The following is a 22842-nucleotide window of genomic DNA, read 5'->3' as shown; positions in this document are numbered from 1 at the left end:
GGACCTTGAGAAAAGGCTGGCAGTTTGGCTGCTAGGGCTTGCATTAGTCGAAGGGCTAATGAATGAATGCCTCCTTCCTCATGGGCATCTTTTTGGTTTATTAAGGGCAGGAATGCTGACAAAGCTACAACCACTGCAGCAAGGAGCTCCTTTTGTCCGTCTGTCCAGCATCCCCAAGTGAAGCTGCACATGGGGGTCTAGGAAGGAAGGAAGGGATGATGATGGTGTGTCCTGGGACATGGGAGAAGCCAAGAGCTATCCACCAGGGCTCCAAGTCCAGGCTCTCCGAGCCTGCCCTACAAGACTGAGCTCAGCTGGGTGCCAGTCTGCGGGCAGGAGCCATCCATCATTACGACACCTGTACGCTCAAACCACTTGTCCTGTGATTAATTTTTTCAGTGCACGAATTAGTCGGTGCCATGAGAGTTTGGAGGCAGATGTATTTTAGGAAGACCTTTAGCCCTGCAAATTTCCCTTGCTGGGATTAGTTTTGCCCCTCCAATCATTGTGTGGATGAGCTTTTCCAATGGTGTGCCAGTGCCTCTGTAGAGCAGCTCGGGCACCATGCGAAGAACAGGCTCTTTTGGGGTTTGGGGGACCCAAAACACCACATAGCCCCCAGGAGGAAGGGAGGGCATGGGTATCTTCATATATTTACAGGACGATGCCTGTAAACCCCTTCCAGGGCCCCTTCCGTCTCCATTATGGCACATCCCCTTTTCTACCAGTGCTGCTGTTCCCCAAACCCCGGGTAGGAAGTGACCATACAACATCCCCCATCCCTCTCATCCCCTCTGGCTGCAGGGGAGATCACGACCACATCTCTGCTGGACCGAGAGGCCAAATCCGAATACATCCTCATCGTCCGGGCTGTGGACGGGGGCGTGGGGCACCACCAGAAGACGGGCATTGCCATGGTGAGTGTGGGCTGGCCCCAGGACCTTCCCCAGGACAGCCTGGTGCCTCTCCTGCTGCCCACAGCCTTGGTGTGAATGCCTCGCCAGGGTGTGTAGGTCTGGAAATGAGGCTCTCCATCCCGGCCAGCCACGTACCGCAGCGCCACTTGACCTTCTAGTGCTTTGCATGTCCGTCTTTCCACGCGATCGCGGCAGCAGGAGCGTGTTCCTCCAGCAGCACGGCTCCCTTTGTCAGTGCCTCTTGAGAAAATGCTTGGTTGGAGAGCCTGCAGGAGCGCTTAGTTGTGCCTGATGACTGCTATTCACATACTGCCTGGATCAAGGGCTTCCAACTGCTTCTTTGATTCGTGGGCTCCTCGGAAGGGTCTGGTGGAGGTGTGGGCCATTGTGCAGCAGATTGGAGCGTCCTGGCTATGGCTTTGCCTTGCCCCTCGCTGACGTTCCTCTCGTTTGCAAAAGGGGCTCTAAAAATCTCTGGAAATATCAGGTCAGAAGGCAAGGACCCATCTCTATGGCCCTATGTTGGAGCATTTAATTGCATTTGGGTTCTTCTCCTCCCCGAATGCCTGGCTGGGTTGTAGGAGGGATATTCCACAGAACAGAGAAACATTTCTTTTGTGCCAAAGAGTTCCCTAAAACAATTGTCACCGTGCTGAGGGCCATTAGGAGGGGTAGGATCCGGGTTGGAAACTGGAAGCTCCCCATGGAGCATCCCAGAGGCAGGACACACCCTGGGGTGCTGTGTTCCCTTTCAGGGCTCCAGATGGGAGGATGCTCTCCTGATACCTTCACTGAAAGGCAAAAATAGACTTTGTGCAACACAAACTGCAATTAGGACAAGAAAAAAAAAAAAAAACACAAAAATAAACCACCACCACCCCTATTGCGCGTGCAGATGTGGTGGCAGCTGAGCCTGAGTTCTGCCTTGCAGGTGAACATCACGCTGCTAGACATCAACGACAACTACCCCACGTGGAAGGACGAGCCCTACTTCATCAACCTGGTGGAAATGACCCCCCCCAACTCGGATGTCACCACGGTACGTGCGTGGGGAGGCAGCTGACAAAGCCTCCTCCTTCTCCTCCTCCTCCCCCTCCCACGGCCAGGTTTCCTCCCCAAGCCTTGTAGATGTCAGTCCTAAAGGTTCCTTCTCGCTGCCCATCCCATTTGTTTCTCCGCTCTGCTGGGGTTATTTTTTTTCCCCCAATTGTGTGGGTTTTGGCCAAGTTCTCCTTTTCTTAGCCTCGCCTGCGACCTCCTTCAAGGACCTCTCTGAAAGACATTGATTTACAGCCTTTCAAATCCCGCTGGTGAAATAAAAGAGAAGGAGAGCACGAGGCTTGCACTCCATCACGCCGGGAGAAAAATGACGGGCACGAAACGGAAAATAAATGAGGGGAAAGTGAGGAGAATCCACAAAACGGTGTAACGGGGAAGGCTGCGAGAGAAAACTGCTGGGGAGGGGACCAAAAGGTCTGGCAGGCGAGGCAGGAGGTGTCAAGTCTCCATGGGGTCTCTTGCAGCCCCCAACCCCTCCTGGGGGAGCCTGCAGGTCCCCCCGTGCTCTCCCTATGTCTCCAAAGGGTGGCAGGGAGCCTCTGTGGAGGCTGTGGTCACCTTGTGTGGACTTCCCAATTAGCGGCTGGGAGCTAATTACTGTCATCCATACGGTGGGAAGTCAGCTGGGACGAGCAGCAGGAGCTGGGGAAGTTACAAGTGCAATGAAGTTGGGTTTGAGGTTGTTTTTATGGAAATGTCCCTGGTAATTAAAACATCACGGAGGGAACAGCAAAGCACCAAATATCCGGCGTGGAGGGGAACTCCACCAGTGAATTACTTCCAGCGTTTCCTCTGCAGCAGCACAAGTTCTTTAGCACGCCTCTTTGTCCCCTTTATTTTATTTTTCTGAAGGGTGCCTATTTCTAGCTGCCTTTATTTAAAAAGCAAAAAGCCAGCGGCTGCTGCGTGCTCATGGCTCCCTTGACATGCCAGCACCTGCTGGGCTTGCAAGACAATTTTGGTGAAATTCAATACAGCGCTTGGGGACGCAAAGTCCCTGCGAGGCGTCACGGAAACACAGCTCAGCCATGCTATCAGACACCGGTGAACCCCCACCTGGGAGCCCCGGATCCTCGCCAGCCTCTTGGTTATAATTCCTTCTTGTTCCAGGTGGTGGCTGTGGACCCGGACCTGGGGGAGAACGGCACAGTGGTGTACAGCATCCGCCCCCCCAACAAGTTCTACAGCCTCAACAGCACCAGCGGCAAGATCCGCACCTCCGGCGTGCTGCTGGACCGTGAGAACCCCAACCCGCAGGAGGCCGAGCTGATGCGCAGGATCGTGGTGTCGGTCACCGACTGTAAGCTGGCCGGGGCGTGAGGGCACGGGTGTTGAGGGCAGGGACAGAGCCAGATGTCCTTGGGACCTGGCACGTGAATCCCAGGCTCGCTGCGGGGCACGAGCAGAAAATATAGGGAATTTCTGGAGGAGGATGGCAGCGCTGCTGCTTGTTGCATGCGCTTTCCATGTCTCCAGCTGGTTTTGAAGAGCAGGGGGTCATGTTTAACCTTAAGTCTGCCCCTTCCCATGTTGGCACTGCACTGTCCCATCCGTGCTGCCAGGAGGACAGGGTCCTGCCTGCCCCCGGGGAGCTCTCCCTGCGTGGGGACCTTGTTCTCGGGCAGGAGGCACTGACCTTGCCCCCTGCCCCATTCCCCCGCAGGCGGGCGGCCGCCCCTGCGAGCCACCAGCAGCGCCACGGTGTTCGTCAACCTGCTGGACCTGAACGACAACGACCCCACCTTCCAAAACCTGCCCTTCGCCGCTGAGATCGCCGAGGGGCTTCCCGCAGGCACTTCTGTCTTCCAGGTGGGCGCATCCCACCCCTTGCTCCCTGTGGTGCCTCGAGGCCCCTTTTTTTCAAGCTGGCATCTCCAGGGCTTAGGGTTTATGTATGGCACTCCTTGTCCCCCACACTCACCCTTCCCTCTGTCCTCTCCCCCCAGGTGGTGGCCATCGACCTGGACGAGGGCCCCAACGGGCGGGTGACGTACCGCATGCAGGTGGGGATGCCCCGCATGGATTTCCTCATCAACAGCACCAGCGGGCTCGTCACCTCCACCGCTGTGCTGGACCGGGAGAGGATCGCCGAGTACTACCTGCGGGTGGTGGCCAGCGACGCCGGCGCGCCCTCCAAGAGCTCCACCAGCACCCTCACCGTCAAAGGTCCCGAAATTCATGGGTTATCCTCTAAGGGATGCTCTGGGATGCTCAGCGCAGCAGGGATGGGATTTGGGGAGCTGGCTGCAGCCCCGGGGACGCTCAGCCCCTCTCCCTCTTGCAGTGCTGGATGTGAATGATGAGAGCCCCACCTTCTTCCCAGCCGTCTACAACGTGTCACTGCCCGAGGACGTGGCCCGGGATTTCAAGGTGGTCCGGCTCAACTGCACGGACGCCGACGTCGGGCTCAACGCCGAGCTCAGCTACTTCATCACGGGTATGTCACCCTCTGCTCATCCAGATGAAGAGCCTTTCTCCCGCTGATTTTCACCAGACTGGCTTTCGGGGGGATTTGGGGATCTTCTCTAAAGGTCTGGGTATGTTTTTGGCTCAAAACTCCTGCACCCAGCATGGGGAATGGGTACAGCTTAGGGGAAAGCCCCAGCTTTTGCGACGCTGTGGTTAGGAGCATGGGATGGCTCGAGTCTCACGTTCCCAAAACTGGGGCGGTATCGCCCTCTGCTGCACCAGCTCCAGCTCTGCCAGGGGCTCTTTGCTACTTGCAAGCCTTCGCCCCCAGGTGTCCCCTACAAGATTAATGCTTAATGCTGCTGGGAGGGCATCCAGTAATGCGCATTTGAATCGAGGCATCCCAGATGTGTCGCATCAGGGGTGTTTTTTTTCCCCTGCCCTGGTGAAGACGACATCCCAGTCCTTGTTCCTTGCTGCAGGTGGGAACCAGGATGGCAAATTCAGCGTCGGCTTCAGGGATGGGGTGGTGAGGACGGTCGTGAGCCTGGACAGGGAGACGGTGGCGTCGTATGCTCTCATCCTGGAGGCCATCGGTGAGGGTTTCTCCCTGTCCCTGCGACTTCTGAAGCGCCCGTGCTTGGTGTCAGCACCTCACAGCCCATGCACACTATCGTGCCCTGGTCCCACCATGATTTTAGAAGACAGCCACTTCACCCCTTGGCCCTGGGGTTTTCCCTTCCCCGTTTATCCCCAGTACCGCAGCATCGCGCCCCTAATGCCCAGCCATGCTTCAGCTCAGTGCCTGCCAGCTCGTCCCCGGCCAGCTGGCATGGGCAGAGGACCTGGCACCAGAGGCATCCTGGCCACCGTCCCCAGAGCTTTATAATGATGTACCTGTGTGCAGAAGGCTTGGGTGTCCCTTTTGAGTGGAGAAATAAGTGGCCTGCTCAGAAATTTTGGGCGTACAGCATTGCAGGTGCCACGGGGATGCTGCACCGTGCTCACCTCCCCGACCCCTCACCTCCAGCAGCCCCTTCCAGCACAAAGTGCCCTATTAAACTGCAAACCCTCTTGTTAACGGGGTCGATACCTGTCCTTGGGGCCTGTCCCCTACTTCGCAGTGAAACAGACACCCAGGGTAACACTGGTGGAGCTGCCAAAGGCTGGGCACCCCCCATGCAAAGAGGTGGGGGTGACCGAACCCCACTGCTGCTTTTCCCCCACCTACAGACAATGGCCCCACGGGGAACCGTCGCACGGGGACCGCCACCGTCTATGTCACCGTGCTGGATGTCAACGACAACCGCCCCATCTTCCTGCAGAGCAGCTACGAAGCCAGCGTCCCCGAGGACATCCCGGCTGCCAGCAGCATCGTGCAGGCATGTGGCTCGCCCTTCCTCACGGAGGGTTTTGCTGGGAGAAAAATAAGAAATTTGCCCCAATTGTTTGGGGGGGGGGGAGAAAACTTATGCGTTTGCGAGGTCCCTTGGCCAGCTGCCTCCCATCTTTCTCCCAAAAGGAGCTGAGAGCAGGGATTTCCACGGGGAGGGTGGAGAGTGCATGCGAAGAGAGCTACGAGCATTTGGGCTCTTGCTTTGCTTTTTGTTCCCTTTTGAGCGAGCTGCGGGCAGGGCTGAATGGCTCAACCAATGCTTAATGAATGTGGGTATTCACTCGGGCTTCCAGCACCCTTTCCAACCTACCTTCCAGCCTGGGAAGGCTCCTGCTGTCTCGAGTCCTTCTCCCGGCACTGGGAAGGTGGCAGCTTTGTCCTGGCTCCCATGGGATGGGAGGCAGAAGGAAGGGGGCTTTCCACCACACAGGTGGTCCCAAAGCACAAGCATCCCAGGGCAGGAGGAGAGCACGAACCTCCCTGAAGAAAGTAAACCAGTTTTCCCTTTTCCCAATGACTTCTGTAAGTGCTTCAGGCTACTGCTGGCTGCTGCAGGCTCTGCCAGCAGAAAGGAGCGTTGTGTCCAAGCCGGCGGTGGCTGCCAGCTTCCAAAGGCCACTTTCGTGCAGCCACAGGCGTGTTTACCTGCTCCCACAGCTCGTTTATTGAAGCAGGTTTTGGGCAGAGAGCCGCAGCACCCGTGCTCTCACCCCAGCTGCTGAGCAGCATCTGGCCACAGGGGCTGTGGGTCTGCTCATGCCGCTGCCATCCACGGGGCAGGCAGGTTCATGGGGGCAGCAGCCAGGCTTCTCCCAGTCAAATATTGAAAAAAAATATTGTTCCGAAGGGCTCAGCTAAATGCCTTTAATTGCTGATTGGAAACTATGAGAGAAACAGCAGGGGTGAGCTGGGTGGAAAGCGAGATGCTGCAGCAGAGGAGGCGAGCATCGCTTGCTGCGTGACGCAGGAGGAAACCACATCCAGCCAAAACCGCAGGGCCTGGGAGCATTTTTCGGGGCACAGAGGGGCAGGGAATGGCACAAAATGCTGCAAAGCTTGGTCTCCCTCTCCTAAATTTTCCTAGCTGTACTGTTTGGGCTGGCTCGATAGCTTTTCTGTGGGTGGGAGCTGGTGTGCCCACAGCCTGGGCATCCTCGCCCAGATGGTTTGCAAGCAGCAACCTCCTTGGCTTGGATGCTTTTTGGGAATCGGTGTCCTTGGGCAAAGCACTGCAGTGTTGCTCAGGGACACCAGAGGGGACCATTGTGCAGCAGCTGAGGTCCCCAGGCTCACCCTGAGCCCATCCTGACCCTGCTGGGTTGTGCTCTGCAAGCTTCACCCCCTGCTTTTCTTTCCTCGCGAAGGTGAAAGCCACGGACGCAGACGAGGGCGTCAACGGGAGAGTGTGGTACAGGATCGTCAAGGGTAAGTCCAGCTCCATGTGGGGCTGCGCAGGATGCTCCTGGAGCCACCTCGGAGCTGCACAAAGCACATTTGGGGCAGCAGGGGGGCACGCACTGGGCACCAACGCTGTCGCTTCCTCGCCCCCCCAGGGAACGAGCACCACAACTTTCGGATCAACCCCGGCAGCGGGCTGGTGATGCGCGGCTTGCGGCCCCTGGACAGGGAGCAGAACTCGTCCCACGTGCTGGAGGTGGAAGCCTACAACACGGAGCAGGGCCCCATGCGGAGCTCCGTGCGGGTACGGAGCCCGGGGCGGAGCTGTTGGTGCTCTCGGCAGCTCCCAGGGATGCTGCAGCAGCCAGCAGTAATTTCCAGCCCTCGCCGAGCGGAGGCAGGCGTGCAGGAAGCTCGAGAGACCTGGCATGGAAATGCTGACGGAAAGTCTCCGTGGGTGGAGAAGAGGGTTTTGGTGGTGGGGGTGGCTTTTTTTTTTCTATTTTCCTGTGACACTTGGGTGCGCTGGGGCTGCGGAGTGCCTCGGCATGCTGGAAACCACAGGGCCAAGCACCTAGTTAAATTAGAGAGGGCCTAATTGTAATAATCTTGAGCAGCGAAACAGCGACTTCCTTCCTCCAGGAGGGGTTCCCACGAAACTCGATCCACCATCCCACCCCTCTGGTCACACCATATTTATTTTTAGACCCACCAAGCTGGTGGTGGGCTCTGGCTGAGTGCTACAAGCCCACGGCACCAGTCAGAAAGCAGAAGGAGCGAGGCTGTCCCTGGGGAAATGCGAGAAAAGGGAGCTTGACCTGCAGGCCGTGAACTCTGCACGTTTCCCACGAAGCCAGCAGCGCTCCTGCAGTGCAGGGCCTCCAGCTGGAGAGGGTTGGGGCAGGGGATCCCAAAGCGAAGTGATATGATACTGAGCCAGGGAAGGATGAGTCCCTCTGCACCACGGGGACCGCCAGCTCGTGCTGCTTCAAGCCACCACGGCTCCTCCAAATTTCCCTGGAATTACAGGGGATGGATTCACAGGAAGGGGAAGGGGACCGGGTGATTCATGCCGTGCAGGTTTGGTGCTCCTCTGAATTCATCACGCCCTCCCACCGCATTTTTTGGGGGGGTTTTGCAGGTGATTGTCTACGTGGAGGACGTCAACGACGAGGTGCCAGTGTTCACCCAGCGGCAGTACAACCGCCTGGGGCTGCGGGAGACGGCTGGCATCGGGACCTCGGTGGCAGTGGTGCGGGCCACTGACCGAGACACAGGTAGGGAGCCAGGGAGGGGGCCAAAAACCCCATGGGGTGGGCTCAGCCTCGGTGGTTCTGCCCCCATGGGATGCTTGGTCCAAATTCGCTGTGCTCCTGCTCCAGGGAATGGCGGGCTGGTGAGCTACAAAATCCTTTCGGGTGCCGAAGGGAAGTTTGAGATCGATGAGAGCACCGGCCTCATCACTACCATCGACTACCTGGACTACGAGACCAAAACCAGCTACCTGATGAATGTCTCGGCCACGGACCAGGTGCCCCCCAACAACCAGGGCTTCTGCAGCGTGTACGTCAGCCTGCTGAACGAGCTCGACGAGGCCGTGCAGTTCTCCAACAGCAGCTACGAGGCCGTCATTGTGGAGAACATCCCACTGGGCTCTGAGGTGCTCCGCGTGCAGGCGCGCTCTATCGACAACCTCAACCAGATCACCTACAAGTTTGACCCCAACACCAACACCCAGGCGCTGTCCCTCTTCAAGATCAACGGCATCACCGTGAGTGGTCTTCTTCGGCATGGTCTTCCTCGGTTGGGTTGGCCACCGTGGGCGCTGAGCCCAGTGGTGGATGTGGCTCTTCGCCCTCGGCAGGGCGTGATCACGGTCAAAGGCCAGGTGGACCGGGAGAAGGGGGACTTCTACACCCTGACGGTGGTGGCCGATGACGGGGGGCCGAAGGTTGACTCTACAGTGGTGAGTGGCTTCGTCTTCCTTCTCTTCTGCCCAATTGTCACCCAGGTTTTGGAGAACGCCACAATCACATTGGTATCTTCCATTGCCCATTTGTACAAGCTCTGCTGGTCCTGACAGACCCTGCTCCCGTACCCTGCACTTCTCCAACCCATGCAGGCAAACAGTAGGGTCTGGAAACCCCAATTTGGGGGAAACCCTGCTTTTGCATGAGCACGGGCCACTGCATTTTATCTTCTGTATATCACAGTGTCATATTTCTCGGAACACACGCGCACACACAAAACAACACTAGGGTTTGCAGATCTCTTACCAAACTAAACCAGTAAGTAGGCAAATCTGGGGGGCCTTGAACTACTTCCCCGCGGTTTATGCTGATGGGGAGCGTTATATTTGGCAGTTTCGAAGGCAGCCGAGCGGGGGTGATTTGCATCTCCCCGCCGCAGCGGGCGGCACACGGGGCGCAGGCGGGCACCAGCGGCTGGGCTGGCACGGACAGAAACCAGAAACGCGCCGGTTTGGGGCACCTGGTCCCCCGGGGGGGTTTCGAAGCTGGCAGCTTGTTCTTATGTTTTGAGACCTCGTATCTGGGTGATGAAGGTGATGCTGGAGGAAGGAGGTAGCAAGGAGGCCACAGTAGCCATTCCCAAGCTCATGGGTGCTGGTGGCCTCACTGCCCTGCTCCAGCCTCCCACAAATTGGCTAAAACCCCAGGGGGACATGCCCACCCTGCCCCACGGTGGGCTGGAAGACATGTGCCCGACTCCTCACCACCACTAACTTGTTTTTTTCTCTTTGTTTTCTCTGCTTCCCCTCCGACAGAAGGTAAGCACATCCATCTCGCCGGCGTCACCTCAGCGGGCAGGATCAGTCCCAGATGTCGAGCTGTAGGGCAGCACCTCCTGCAGGTGGAGAGCAGGGGACCCACTTGCCACGCTCCCAGCTCCCTGATTTCCATTCAGCACCAACAATAACTGCAGCAGCTTGCCCTGGGCTTCCTCCGGGATGTCGTGGCGTTGAGCCCCACTGCACCTGGGGGCCGGGGACACCCATAAATAGAGCCCCGGGAACAGAAAGGCTCTTCCTCTCCCGTTTGTGCATGGCGCTGCGCGTCTTTAATTGCCAGGGCGATGAGAGCATTTCCTGCGGCTAATTGTGGCCGAGGTAGCCCGCTCCCTTGTCACCTCCGGCATGCAAAACACAACGCTTGAGTGCTTTCTGTCTTTCTCCTGCCTCTTCCTCCCTCCTCCTCCTCTGCAGCTGCAGCTCCTGGATTCAAATATCCGCACCATTCCCGGGTGGCACGGCTCCTGCTCGTGCTGCCAGCAATTTGGGGTGGGAGGTTGGGATGGAGACGTGATAGCCGAGGGTTTGCCAGGGTCTTGCCCTCACCCTGCCGTGCCCACAGGTGACCATCACGATCCTGGACGAGAACGACAACAGCCCGCAGTTTGACATCACCTCTGACTCGGCCGTCAGCGTGGCGGAGGACAGCCCAGTTGGCCGGCGGGTGGCCGTGGTCCTGGCCCGTGACCCCGACGCAGGCAGCAATGGGCAGGTGGGGTGGTGGTGCCACCTCCCCCATGGCACCTTCCCAGCCCCTTCCCCTCCTCCATGTCCCTGTCAGGGGACAGGACACGAGCTCGGTGCCACCCTGGCAGCGTGAGACCAGGGTTGGCTGCTGTGAGGGTGGCCGCGCACCCCTGAATCCACCCACGTTGGACCATCTAAATGCTCTGAGGGTGTCTCTGGGTTTATTATTGTAGGGTCTCCTTCCCCTCCTCCCCATCGCTTGCCCTTCTCCTCCCCCCCAGGTGACGTTCTCACTGACAGCGGGGAACATTGGGCAGGCATTCGAGATCCGCACCACCAACAACACCTACGGCGAGGTGCTGGTGGCTCGGCCGCTCGATCGGGAGCTGCTGGACCGCTACACCTTGCGGGTGAGCCGAGCCCCTGCCACACTCCCCCTGCCTTGTTTGGGCTTCACCGTGGCCAAAAATGACACGTACGCACCCCCCCAACCACAGATCCAAGCCTCGGACGGCGGCGTGCCCCCACGGAGGAAGGAGCACACCCTGCGGGTGACCATCCTCGATGTCAACGACAACCCGCCCGTCATCGAGAGCCCCTTCGGCTACAACGTGAGCGTGAGCGAGGTGAGGCCCCGGGAGGTGAAGCAGCTCCGAGGGAGCTGGATAATTAAGCAATAAAACACGATCAAGCATGAGAAAAGACAACTTATTTCCTGCCGGTTTAATTCCTGGGCCGGGGGTTCTCCATTTGAGGGTGAAAAATGAAATATAAGTAATAGCCGGTGACACTCGGAAGCATGGGAGTGCTGCTCATGATGAATAGCTTGGCATTAAAGTTATTGCCCTGCTAGGATTTCCTTATCTCTTTAATACATGGTTGGAGCTGGTTGAAGAATAGAAATTCTCTCTTGATTTCCCCCGTAATGGGATCATCCAAAAATAATTAGCTGTGCTCTGAGTGCATTATACAGCCTTCACCTTTGGGTTCTGCACTCTTTAAGGATGCGCCAGCCTAGATAGTGCCTAATACACAGCCTAATACACAACCAAATTGCTTCATCACAGGTCAAGCGGAGCTGCTTTGGTGGGTGTAGGGTTGGAGTTTGGTGCCTAAAGCAGCTTGGAAAAAAAACAATCTGTATTATGACTATTACAAACGATGTATTTTATGTGTTATGCTGTGCTGTGATGAGTTACGTGTGCATCCGCCCTGCAGAACGTCGGCGGGGGCACAGCAGTGGTCCAGGTGCGTGCCACCGACCGGGACGCCGGCCTCAACAGCGTCCTGTCCTACTACATCACCCGCGGGAACGAGGACCTCACCTTCCGCATGGACCGCGTCACCGGAGAGATCGCCACGCGGCCCTCGCCGCCCGACCGCGAGCGGCAGAGCTCCTACTGCCTGCTGGTCACTGTGGAGGATGAAGGCAACCCGTCCCTGTCGGTGAGCCACCAGGACACGCGCTTTGGGGCCGGCAAGTTGAGCTTTGGGGTGCTGAGTGTGGAAGGTGGGGATGGAAGTGCCGGGAAAGTTTGGGGTGGGTGCTGGATGCAAAGCATGTGGCTCTGCGGGGATGCCGTAGTGGTCTGGTGATGCACATGTGAACCCCAAGCGCCTTGATTCAGGTTGTGACTCAGGGTCCAGATCATACTTGGCACGTTCTGGCAGACAGAGCTGTTGCTGCAGGATGTTTTGGGAGCTGCTGTCTGCCCCGTGGCGGAGCCGCCGTGCCTTTGCTTTCAGCATGCATCCTCGCTTTCCTCCCGCTCGCTCCGGCACGGCTGCGATTCATCTCGCTGCCTCTGCTCTGAAGTGGTTTGAGCAGAAATCCTGAACTGTTTCGTGTGTGTATGAGCTGAAAACACCTACAGCAGGCCCACATGCAAGCGGGGGCTGTCCTGCCCACTGTCTTTGTTAGACACAATGAATAGGTGCCTCGGGATGCGGGACGAGGGAGATGTGTGAACCGCGAAGCGAGTGCACGTCGCTCCCCGGCGAGGTGTGACCCTGCTGCCGCCCTGCCTCGCCTCCACCTCCCCCCTTATCTCTCCATCTCACTCACCTCCTGGCAGCGCTCTGGCTGCAGAGCCCTGCTCTACATTTTGAGGAAGCGTGCTGCAAGAAGCAGCGCAGGTCGCGGCTTGCAAATCTCCGCACTGCTCCCCGCCGGGTGGCTCATGCGCCTCTTTGTGTCTTCTGCTTACATCGTGCCGTGGTTGAAATCTCTTTCCTTAGAACGAGAGCAGCAAGTTTGTGCAAATGCAGCAGCTGGCACCGCCAGCTCCTTCCAAAAGCGTCCCCATCGTCCTGGGGAGCATCGCTGGTGCAGTGAGGGATGCTGTGCACGGGGCCTGGTGCCATTCCTTGTGGCTTCACCCAGGCTGGTAGCTGGGGTCTCTGATGCTTCCAGCAGCACCAATCCAAATCCCACAAAACAAAGCTTTGGGAAAGGCCAAAGAAACAGAGCTGGGAAAGGACTTGAAGGACCCGTGGCGATCCAGGACAGGGAGGGGGTGCGAGGTGTCCAGCCAGGTGCGCAGCCACAGTGCTGGTGCACCAAGCCCTGTCCTCTCCATCCAGCAGGAGGCCCGAGGGCACGGTCCTTAGGGGGATTTCCTGGGGGGGTCAGACCTCGATATCCCCTTGCACCATGCCCGCTGCAGAGGCGATGCCGTTCCCTCCAGCCACGGGTTGTTGATCTTCAGCCTGCTGCCACCGGGGATGCTCTGCAAGGGCACGCTGCTTTTGCTCAGGACTACCAATATTTTGGTATGACTAATGCTTATCGGTGTTTATTGGCAATTTTTTCCCTATTCTTTACAACAAAACAGAAGCAAAAGAAAAAAAAACCAAAACCATCACCCTTTGAGTAACCATTTCTACCACAAAGCCTTATCTCCTCGCCCCTTAGGAGGGCAGAGGAGGCGCTCAGCTTATCTGTGGATGCTGCTAGAGCCCAAGCTAAACCACAGCAGCCACATTCCCAGTGAGGGTGAGCAAGCCCACAGGCTCCAAGGGACAAAAATACCTCCTGAAATCAGTGCAGCTGGGCAGGAGCAGGATTTGCCAGAGCTGCCTGAGGCAGGCTGGTTTTGGTGCCCTGGGATTACAGTGAGGGCGATGCCGGCACGGCCACGTGCATAGCTGGAAAACCCTCCCGCACCATGAAGATGACCTTTCCAATTTAACAGCATTTAAAAATATTAAAAAAGAAAAAGAAAAGAAAAAACATAAGCATCCTTTTTTTTTTTTTTTTTAATCATCACTGGTAATGAATCACAGGCAGCCGGGGCAGGAGGACTCCCCCAGCAGGAGCGAGCCGTTCCCCTTCCTGTTTTGCAAAGAAACCCTCTATCAAATGTTGGCCGGTGACACTGTTTTGTCTCGCCGTGGCTAAAGTACTTTGCCATACGCTCCTGGAAAGGATGTGCTGCCAAGGAGAGCTGGCCAGGTTAGTGCTGCACAGGTTGCAGCCCTGGAAATAAATTAAGGGCTGGGGGAGGCATGCAGGAGGAGGGTGCCCTCCCAGCATCCCAGCACTGGTGGGATGCAGCTCCCGGCTGCTCGGGCACCGGGACCGGGAGCTGCTCTTCCTTCCATCTTTTCTCTTATGCATCCTCTGGGGTTTAGGCAAAAGGTGAGAACCACAATGCTCATTGTCAATAAAAAGTAAATAGCGTCCGTCCAGGCACGGGGCGTGCGCAGAAAGGGGTGTGCATGGCCATGCACTCTCCGTGCTCTTCTCCATGGAAATAGGCAGTAAAAGTCAAAACCCAAGCAGGAGAGGTCACATCCATCCACAGGGCAGAGCCAGCACAAGAGAAACAGGCAGGGCTCCTGCACCTGGCTTCGTTTATTAAGGCATTTTGCTGTTGTTTGAGTCTTCTTGGCATCCTCCCCTCCCCTGCCGTGGGCATCAGTTCTGCCCGGTGCATAAGGACTGCCGCTGGCCAGGCAGGGAAACGTTCACTCGTAGTCCTCACCGCCTGGTCTTCCTCACAGCGCGAAGGGAAACCAGCGGTTGGTGTCCAGGCAGTAGGGAGAGGAAGGTGAGGAGGTCTTTTTCAGTTCATTAGATATTTTTCTTAATTTTCCGTGATTGGTGGGAGCTGCTGCCCGCCCTGGCCACGTCCCCTCCTGGTGCGACCACAGCGCGCTGGCCTCCTCCATCGCTTTTGCCACCAGACTCTTTAGGCTTTCAAGGAATTTGGCGAGTCAGGAACAGGGTCTGGAAAAGAATGCAGACAGCGGTGTCAGAGCAGCTTGCAGGATGCTCAGCTGCACCAGATATTGAACAGGACAGCAATCCATCCTCCCTGGCCCCCCACGCTCCCCTTGCTGCCTCCCTGGGGAGTGCTGCTCAGATACTCACCCAGCGTGGGGAAGAAGCAGTCCCCGGGGCCCGGGGGGGACAAGGGGGTGTTGGGCTCGGACAGCAGGTGCCGGCCGGATTCAGAGGGCTGCCGGCTGGCCAGGTAGGAGAGCTGGGGCCGGGGCCGGGGCTCCACGCTGCCCGCGGGGAGCGCCTCGAAGACGGGGTTCTCGATGCCCTGGGCACTGCTGCTGCGGGAGAGGAGAGGGCATGAGGAATGCTCGGGGAGGGGGGGGTTGGGTATTGCAAAGCCTTCCCGCACGGTGAGATGACAGAGGGTGTCTCCCCGACGGGTTTCTAACTAAGGATGCTCTGTCAGGGCACAGAGGCGCAGCTGTGGGGCTGCTTTGGCTCGCCACGAGACACAGGCACCCATTTTGTCGCTCTTCTGTGAGGCTTGGCAGGCTGCAGCTGATCTTTCAATGTGCCTGCTTCTCAGTGCTCAAATCCCCCCGAAATCTGCCTCAGGACCAACAGCCAGCTCTGAGGCTCCAGCAAGAGGGGGATGAAGTGCTGTGGTCCCTTGTGTGCGTGCGAACACCTGGCCGTGTGGGACAATGGCCCCATTCAGCGTCTATTTTTGCTGAAATATTTCTTTCTAATCTCTTAAAAGATCCCTTTTTTAGGCTCAGAGAGAGCCGAGATTGCATTGCATCAGTGACATCCCGCCGCGGGTGATTTGCATTTTTATTTCAGGACCCGATTTTAGCCTGGCACTTTTGGGGCACGGGGAATGACGGGGCTGCTTGAACTGGTGGTACCTCAGCTGCAACCCCGCGGGGGGCTGGGGGGAGGCTTAGCAGGAGGACAGGGCTGGTTTTTGGAGTGCAGGTGTGGGGACAAGTATGCTCACCTCTCCATTCGGACCAGCTCGTGGGCACCTGCCAGAGACAAAAAGCATTAGCACCCCGTGCACCCCATGAGACCCATCCTGCCCACCCATGCAGCATCCCCACACCCAGATTGTTCAGCATCCCAGCAACAAGCCCTTGGGGCTTTGCCTTCCCCCCCGGGGAATTTTGCAACGCGATGGGGAGCAGCAGTGCCCCAGCCATGATGAAACAGGCACGGCGTGGCCAGGGACAGATGTTGAAAGCGCAGTTCCTGCTCGCAGCTGGCGTCGTGCCCACTGCTGCTGCTGCACAACCCACTTCTCCAAAGGGATTCAGCCAGAGCGAAAAGGGCACGGCCCAAATAAGGTCTCCAGGGCTCTTGGTCGGGGAGATGCGACAGGGAGCACGCGGCGGAGTACGTACGTCTGCTGCTGACCGCTTGCCTCTGCTTGTAAATCAGGATCAAGATGAGGGGCAGGCAGAGGATGCCCACGATGCAGGCGCCCGTCGCCAGTGCAGCAGCCGTGATATCTGCAAGATATGACCACCAGCTGAGTTAGGGCCGAATTGCAAACTGATTTTTAGCAAAATCTGCCTGCCTAGCAGGCAGCAAGCGGAGCAGGCAGGAAAAAAAATGTGTGCACAGCCATGTGTGGGCACAGTTGAGCGTCTAGATACGGCGCTGGGGGCTAGAGGGTACGCGGCACCGTGTGTCTGGGTGCTCAAGCAAGGCCTGGGTTTCCCCTGGCCTTGTAAAATAGTGGGGTGGGAGGTGCTGGTGAGAAAGCTGGTGGCTAGGAGAGCATCGGCAGAGGCACAAGTCGCCCTCCCAGCACCCAGCTGTGAGGGCCAGGAGGATTTGGAGCACCAGGGGGCACCCGTCCCTAGGGGGCACCCAAGCCAGGGTGGCGAGCAGCGCCCAGGGGAGAGGTTTGGGTTTTCTCTTTCTTTACCTTTGCTGTTGGCGGTGTAAAATGTGCAGTTTTGAAGCTCTCCTCTGCCTGTGGAGAAGACGAAAGCGTGTGAGCCCTCGGGGCTGGCTCGGGTGGCACCCAGCACCTTCCCCGAGCCCACCAAGGCTAAGCAAACTGGCCCTGAGCGTCCCAAAAGCAGGAGTTCAGCGATGGGGATCTTGTGCCGACCTTGCCTGCGGCTGGTGTGCAGCACAACGCCCCACTTCCCTTTTATTTATTTTTTTTTTCGAGAGGACAGACAAATCTCTCTCCTAACGCTGGATTGAGGGATGACATCCCCTGGCAGGAGCAAGCCCTTCCCGCAAGCCAGACCCTCCCAAGCAGCTCCGAGGCCAGCTGCAGCCTCCACGCCCCAAGCTACGCCCGCGCTGCTTCTCCGCTCGGCCCTCTTTCATGCAGGGTTTGTTTTCCTCTCCTCCGGAAAGGGGTTGAAGAAGATCACTGAAACTATGTAACACGGCTCCTTATTGCCTGCAGAGGCAGCAAAACCTTTTCCAGCGCCTTGAATTATTTTTTTGAGGTGGGTGGGAGGGATTGTTCCAGCGCTCTCTGGCCATCATTCGACCCTTCCACATCTGCTGCTCCCCGTGTGGTGTGGGGCTGAGTGCCACCACGTCCCTGTGCCCTGGCAAAGCCACCACCAGGTGTTCATGCCCCGTGCCCTGATGCCCCTCTGGGACCCCGAGACCCCTCTGGCACCCCATTACCCCTCCCTCGTCCCCCCGCTCACCTCTCTGGATCTGCAGCTCCACGAAGCCATGAGCCGCCTGCAGGGTCTGGGGCTTGCCATGCTCCCGCCGCACCTCCATGGCGTAGCAGCAGTAATTCCCGCTGTCCTGCAGCGTCAGGTTCATCACCACGATGTGGAAAGCCCCGTGGTGGTTGGGGACAAACTCCACGCCGCGGTGGCTGCCCTGCCACCCATGGGGGGACCTCCCGGTGCCGTTGGGCGCCGTGCCGTGGTGCCGGCCGGGCTCGTGGTGCAGCTCCCTCTCGGTCAGGTTGCGGATGTGCTGCTTCTCGCTGCAGCTCTGGTCACCAGTGCTGCTGAAGTACCAGGTTTTGTAGAGCAGGTCGTGGCGGTCGGCCAGGGGCCCGCTCACCCGGCAGCTCAGGGTGACGTTCTGCCCCTCCGGGCAGACGCAGCGCACGTAGGGCGCCGTCACCAGCAGCGCCAGCGTCCCTCCTGCAGGAGAGGATAACGGGGTCACTATTGGAGCAGGGGTTTCGGCGTGGGGATGGCCAGGGCTTGCAGGAAGCCATCAGGTCCCCTAATGTCACCAGCAGGGGGACAAACCAGGCTCTGCTGGCTCCCTGATGCAGGAGATGCCGATGAGCATCCCGGATCCTAAATCAGAGATGGGAAGCATGACCCAAACCTTTCACGTCTTATTTTGGCAGAGACACAAGTATAAGTGCACCCTGAAAACGAGCCCTGCAGGAGGCTTCAAATAGCACCCAAGCAATGTCTTTCATGTGGCTAGAGGTTTGCACAGCTGGCAGGGGGAGCACGGTATGAGGCAGGAGGTGTGGGTCTGCGCTGAGGGGCACTTTGGCTCTGCAAAGAGAGTGGGAGGAGAAGCAGGGCATGGGGGTAAGGCTCTCAAATGAGGAAATGTGAGCACCTCGGGGCCGGTTGCAAAGGGCTCTCCAGCTCCTGTTTCCCCCCAGTGTGTGTCAACATCTGGTTAAAAAGGAAAAAAAGAGAAGAAAACAAAACAAACAAAAAAAAAAAGAGAGAGAAAGGCATAGGAGGAGGCCGTGCCCCTGAGATCAGGCGGGGAGCAGGTCCCACCCTGCTTGTTTTTAAGCAGAAGGGGGAACTGCTGGCGAGGAGCTGCCTGAAACCGAAAACCGTGCAGGGAGAGAAATCCCTCCCCTGCACGCGCGGGGCTTTCCCTGCCCCAGGGGCATGGGGAGGGCTGCAGCAAGGCAGAGGGGGGCACCCCGCTGCTACTGCGCCCGTGCCGGGGTGCTGGGGTGCTGGGGGGAGAAAAGGGCAAAGCCTGGCAAGCGTCTTCACACTGGTGCTCTGGCCCCACCGCTGCTAAGTGCAAGCATCACCTTGGGAAGCTGCCCAAAAAGGCCTTTCTGTTGTTGTGCCTTGCTTTTTGTTATATATGGTACTAAGAAAAGGAGGTTCCCGGGGCTGGTTGTGAGAAAAGGGCATTAGGACGAGATGTTCTTGCAGCTCGGCAGCATCCTGTTGTTCCACCAGCCCCGCTGCTGCTTCGCCTTGAGGTTTTTCACTTGCTATATCGAGAAGCCCCGGGGTGTGCTGAGCCTCCCCGCAGGTCACCCTCCAGCCTGGGACGAGGCTCCCGACGCCTCCACCCCACCCGAACATCTTCAGCCGTGCAGAGAGAGCGAAAGTGAAAACGCCCCGCGTGCCTTGCACGCCTCGTGCTCGTCCCGTGCCGCCGCGAGCCCTGCGCCCAGCAGAAAGCAGCTGGCGCGGGTCGGAGGCAAGTGCGCTGAGCACAAAGGGCACCGCCGCCGTAGTCCTGCTACCTGCCGCCACGGGAAGTGCCCCATTCACAGCAGGGGCCCCCCGGGAGCCTGGGGAAGGGAAGCCGGGGCTCTATAGGAGGAAGTGTCCGCGGCAGCTTTTGTTTTCCCCAAAAGTGGGGCCGTCCCGGTCATCCCCACCGACTCCATCTGGGGAGCCCACGCCGCTGCCAGCAGCCCTCTGCAGCCCCTGCCCTCATGGACGGGGGAAATCCAGGAGGATTGCTCGTGGGTTGTATGTTTTTTTTGCCCAGGGAATATCCACACCTTGGTCTGCTTTGTAGGTCCATGCCCAGCACGAGTGGTCCAGGGATGCTGGGAACTACTGGGATGAAAATCAGCACACTGACGGTAACCGAGCCCCATCCCCGGGAGGGGGCAGAGGTTACCACATGCATAAGGCCTTCGGCATGACGAATTTCCCTTCATTTTCGCAAGCATGGTGGAAAGCTTCCAGAAAGCGTCAGGAGCCGGAGCGGCTCCTCCCTGCTGGCCCACGGCTCCGCAAGCGTGCGGCGGGATGGGGCGGCTCCGGGGGTGGCACAGCGAAATGCAGAGAGGCAAAGTGCTCATGCCACAGCACTGCTATCTCTTTGCTGATGAACTGCTTAAATAAAGCAGGATTTCATGCCGAATCCTGAGCCGCTGAGAAAAAGCCTGTCCTGAGTCAATTCCCCTGCTCTTGCAAGCAGGTGTGCTTAGTTTCCAGTGGGATTTCCAGATGTGGTTCCCACCCCAGGCCAGGATGCAGCCTCTGCACAGGCACTCCCTGGGCTTGCCAGAGCAGGGAACCTGCCCTTAATTCCTCTTCTGGGAGCTTTCGTACCGATCAGCCTCACACAGAAATCCTGCAAGACTCCTCGTCACTGTGCCGTCATTACGCTTCAGAGTTATCAGCATGCTGAGAAGCACAGGGCTGTGCCCACCTCAGCACAAGTGCTTACAGCAGGGAAGAAAAAGGAGAGAAAAAAAGGAGGTGCAGGCAGAAAAGCTGGTGTCAATTGCCCTTATCTCCCATGGAGCCAAATGGTTTTCGGTCCCAGGGGCAGCGGGGAGCTCCCTGCTACCTGGTGTCCGCCCCGCAGCCGGCAGCACCGCGGAGCTGCTTTGCTCCTCTCCCGGTGCATTGCCTGTGTGGTTTTGGTCTTTTTATTTTTTCTTTCCCAGAAAAATTCAAAGTGAAACCCGGTGGCAGCAGCATGTGACAAACCACTGCCTCTCTCACATGCCGCCACCTGTCGTGGGCCACAACACTGCCCTGGCTCGGGGACGGGGTCACAACACCAGGCTTGGGCTTGGGATGAGATTTTGGAAATTGGAGCAAAGCAAGCTTTGCGGGGGGGTAGGAGGGATGCCTTTGGCTTAGCTCCTGCCTGGTCCCCGAGCCGGGTGCCCCCCAGCCGTGCCTCATCGGCACCGCCAGCAGTTGGCAGCCCTCAGCATCGCCCCGCTGCAAGCCCCAGCTGGCAGGAAAGCCACGGCCGAGGTGCGAAAAACAAACGTGCCGTGCCCCTTGTTTTTAAGCACACCTCTGCAGGCGCTCGGGGCCGGAGGAAGTGGCCAGCCTTGCACAGCTGGGCATCGTTTCTTTTTGGGGGCACGCCAGAAAAAAATCTTTTGTTGTCCCGGGGCAGGCGGAGACGCCAACTCGGGCATGAAGCCACCCAGCTCGTCCATGTGCGTGCGTGCAACCGTGCTGGCTGCGGGGCAGTGGCGGCGGGGCAGAGCATCCGCGGGGAGGCCAGTGGCCATGGGAGGAACACATCACCTCCCCTGCACCCCTGGGGAAGCTTTCCCAGCCCGGCTGCAGCTCGGGAGACTCAGAAGGGGGCTCGGAGGGGGACACAGGCTGTTTTTTTCCTCCAATGCACGCTTGACCAAAGCGAAGGAGGAAAAGCAACCGGTGGGCGAGCAGAGTTTTGGAAACAGCAGCTCCCCCCAGCGCAAGCAGCATGGCCCCAAACACCGCTCTCTGAAGGCGACAGCAGTCCCCCCACCCCAAAAACCCCGGCAGTGGGGACAGGAAAGTGAAAGACCCCCGAGCCCCCTAGCCCAAGGCACAGCAGCTCCGGGAGGGAAAAGGAGAAGGAGCCGGGGCTTACCGTGGGAAGCCAGCAGGGCGAGCACGGCCAGCAGCAGCAGCGGCAGTGTCACCAGCTCCATCTCAGCACCGCGCAGCACCGCCGCGCCCGCCGGAGTCGCGCCCGCAGGAAATTTCATTGCGCCGGAGAGAGGAGAAGTGCGAGCACCCCCAGGAGGCCGGCTGGGGCAAGGAGCTGCGCCCGTCCCTTCCCATCCCCGCGGCTCCCGGGGGGGGGAATTGGAAGCGCACCTTGCTTGTAATTTGTTTTTTTATTATAATTATTTTCAACGTGGTTGCAAGGATTTGGCAGGTCGCTAGTAGCTGGGCCGGGCTAGTGCTGCGGAAAGCCTCCTGGGATGGACGGGAGGTGGGTGAAAAAGGGGAACTCAGAGCAGTGCCAGCCCCAGGGCTTTGTGCAGAAAGTGCTCGAGTAGCAAACAGCCCAGTGGCAGCCGGAGAAATCCCATCCCTGGTGGCATCCGAAGCGTGCAATGTCCCTGTGGTGTGTGCTGAGCGCATCCTCTCCAGCCACGTCCCATGCACATGGTGCCCCGCAGCTTCATGCAAGTGCCTGCTTATCTTGCGGGCTCTCAGTTCACTCAAGCTCAAAGCTCAGCGGGTGCAGCCAGGGCCACCTCCTTTCAAAGAGACAAGCTCCTGGTCCCTTTATAGTGGAGCCCGGGGTCACTTGGAGGTTTGCAAACCGCCTAAAACCTTGCTGACAACCTGCTCTGAGTGTTTGAGCGTGCAGGGAAATAGAAAAGTAGCTGCGCAGCTTGTGGTTTTATGGCAAACGCTTCTGTGAATCTCTTGTCGAAGATGTAACCCCTGTCTGGAAGGAGGAAACTAGTCAGTGGGGGAAGGTGGAGGTGCAAATCCAGAGGGGTTTTTGTGACAGTCACAACCTGAGAGGGAGCTGCAGTGTGCTCACGTGCAAAGCTCTTTCCTGGAGCTGGTGAAAATGTCCCACCTGTCCCCCTGCAAAAGAAGGTCTGAGAAGTTTTTTGTTCTTCCTCTGAGCCAAGCAGCAGCATCTCAGGGTGTTTTCCATCCTACCATGCTGCCACCCTCAGTAGTAGTGACCAAGGTGTCCCCAGCGTCACCTGCAGAGACCTATCCCAAAGGAAGCGAGGCTCAATGATTATCAATTTTTGGCTTTTTGGGGGAAAGGAGAGATGCTGCCAGGGCATGTTGTGCTTGGGAAGAACGGTGTGATTTAACCCCTGTGCATTTAGCTCAGTACCTGCTCCCAGCCACTGCCTCCTCCTGGAGATGTTTCTGCAGCCGGGCTCACTTTGTTTTAAGGCAATACCTCATGCTTCTCTCAATAAGGTTGACCCCAAGTTGGTCATTGTCCTTGATGGGTCAAGCCTCACCCCGCCAGCTCTGGGCCT

At 58.1% G+C, this 22842-nt stretch overlaps 2 protein-coding genes across 10 annotated transcripts in view; one reads left to right on the top strand and one right to left on the bottom strand.

Annotated features, from left to right (window-relative positions):
• The window catches only part of CDH23 (cadherin related 23), a 132579-nt gene that overhangs the window by 92430 nt on the left and 17307 nt on the right, over positions 1–22842 (top strand). For all 7 annotated transcript variants that reach the window (XM_080597305.1, XM_080597304.1, XM_080597308.1 and 4 more), the window contains 17 exons: positions 805–917; positions 1849–1956; positions 3087–3276; positions 3640–3785; positions 3923–4142; positions 4261–4413; positions 4868–4981; positions 5619–5767; positions 7146–7206; positions 7335–7483; positions 8321–8456; positions 8562–8950; positions 9044–9145; positions 10551–10700; positions 10957–11085; positions 11173–11301; positions 11894–12121. In XM_080597305.1, coding sequence (XP_080453431.1) covers positions 805–917; positions 1849–1956; positions 3087–3276; positions 3640–3785; positions 3923–4142; positions 4261–4413; positions 4868–4981; positions 5619–5767; positions 7146–7206; positions 7335–7483; positions 8321–8456; positions 8562–8950; positions 9044–9145; positions 10551–10700; positions 10957–11085; positions 11173–11301; positions 11894–12121 — 2666 coding nt within the window. The remainder of the gene's footprint in view (positions 1–804; positions 918–1848; positions 1957–3086; positions 3277–3639; positions 3786–3922; positions 4143–4260; positions 4414–4867; positions 4982–5618; positions 5768–7145; positions 7207–7334; positions 7484–8320; positions 8457–8561; positions 8951–9043; positions 9146–10550; positions 10701–10956; positions 11086–11172; positions 11302–11893; positions 12122–22842) is intronic.
• Positions 11384–22826, bottom strand: VSIR (V-set immunoregulatory receptor). Of its 3 annotated transcripts, none has more exons than XM_080597346.1 (7): positions 21468–22820; positions 17588–18043; positions 16837–16884; positions 16307–16414; positions 15904–15931; positions 15051–15241; positions 11384–14906 (listed from the first exon to the last, which is right to left on the bottom strand). In XM_080597346.1, the coding sequence occupies exons 1-7, from the start codon at positions 21583–21585 to the stop codon at positions 14869–14871; spliced, it is 987 nt and encodes a 328-aa protein (XP_080453472.1). In that variant the 5' UTR covers positions 21586–22820; the 3' UTR covers positions 11384–14868. The 3 variants fall into 3 exon arrangements, with proteins under 3 accessions (XP_080453472.1, XP_080453473.1, XP_080453474.1); XM_080597347.1 differs by having other exon boundaries at positions 15051–15238; positions 21468–22122; XM_080597348.1 differs by lacking the exon at positions 15904–15931 and having other exon boundaries at positions 16291–16414; positions 21468–22826.

The sequence above is a fragment of the Anser brachyrhynchus genome, assembly GCF_964034855.1.
Source record: "Anser brachyrhynchus genome assembly, chromosome: 6".
NCBI classification, from domain to species: Eukaryota; Metazoa; Chordata; class Aves; order Anseriformes; family Anatidae; genus Anser; species Anser brachyrhynchus.
Note: the sequence above shows the minus strand (reverse complement) of the source record. Positions and strands in the feature narration are given on the sequence as shown.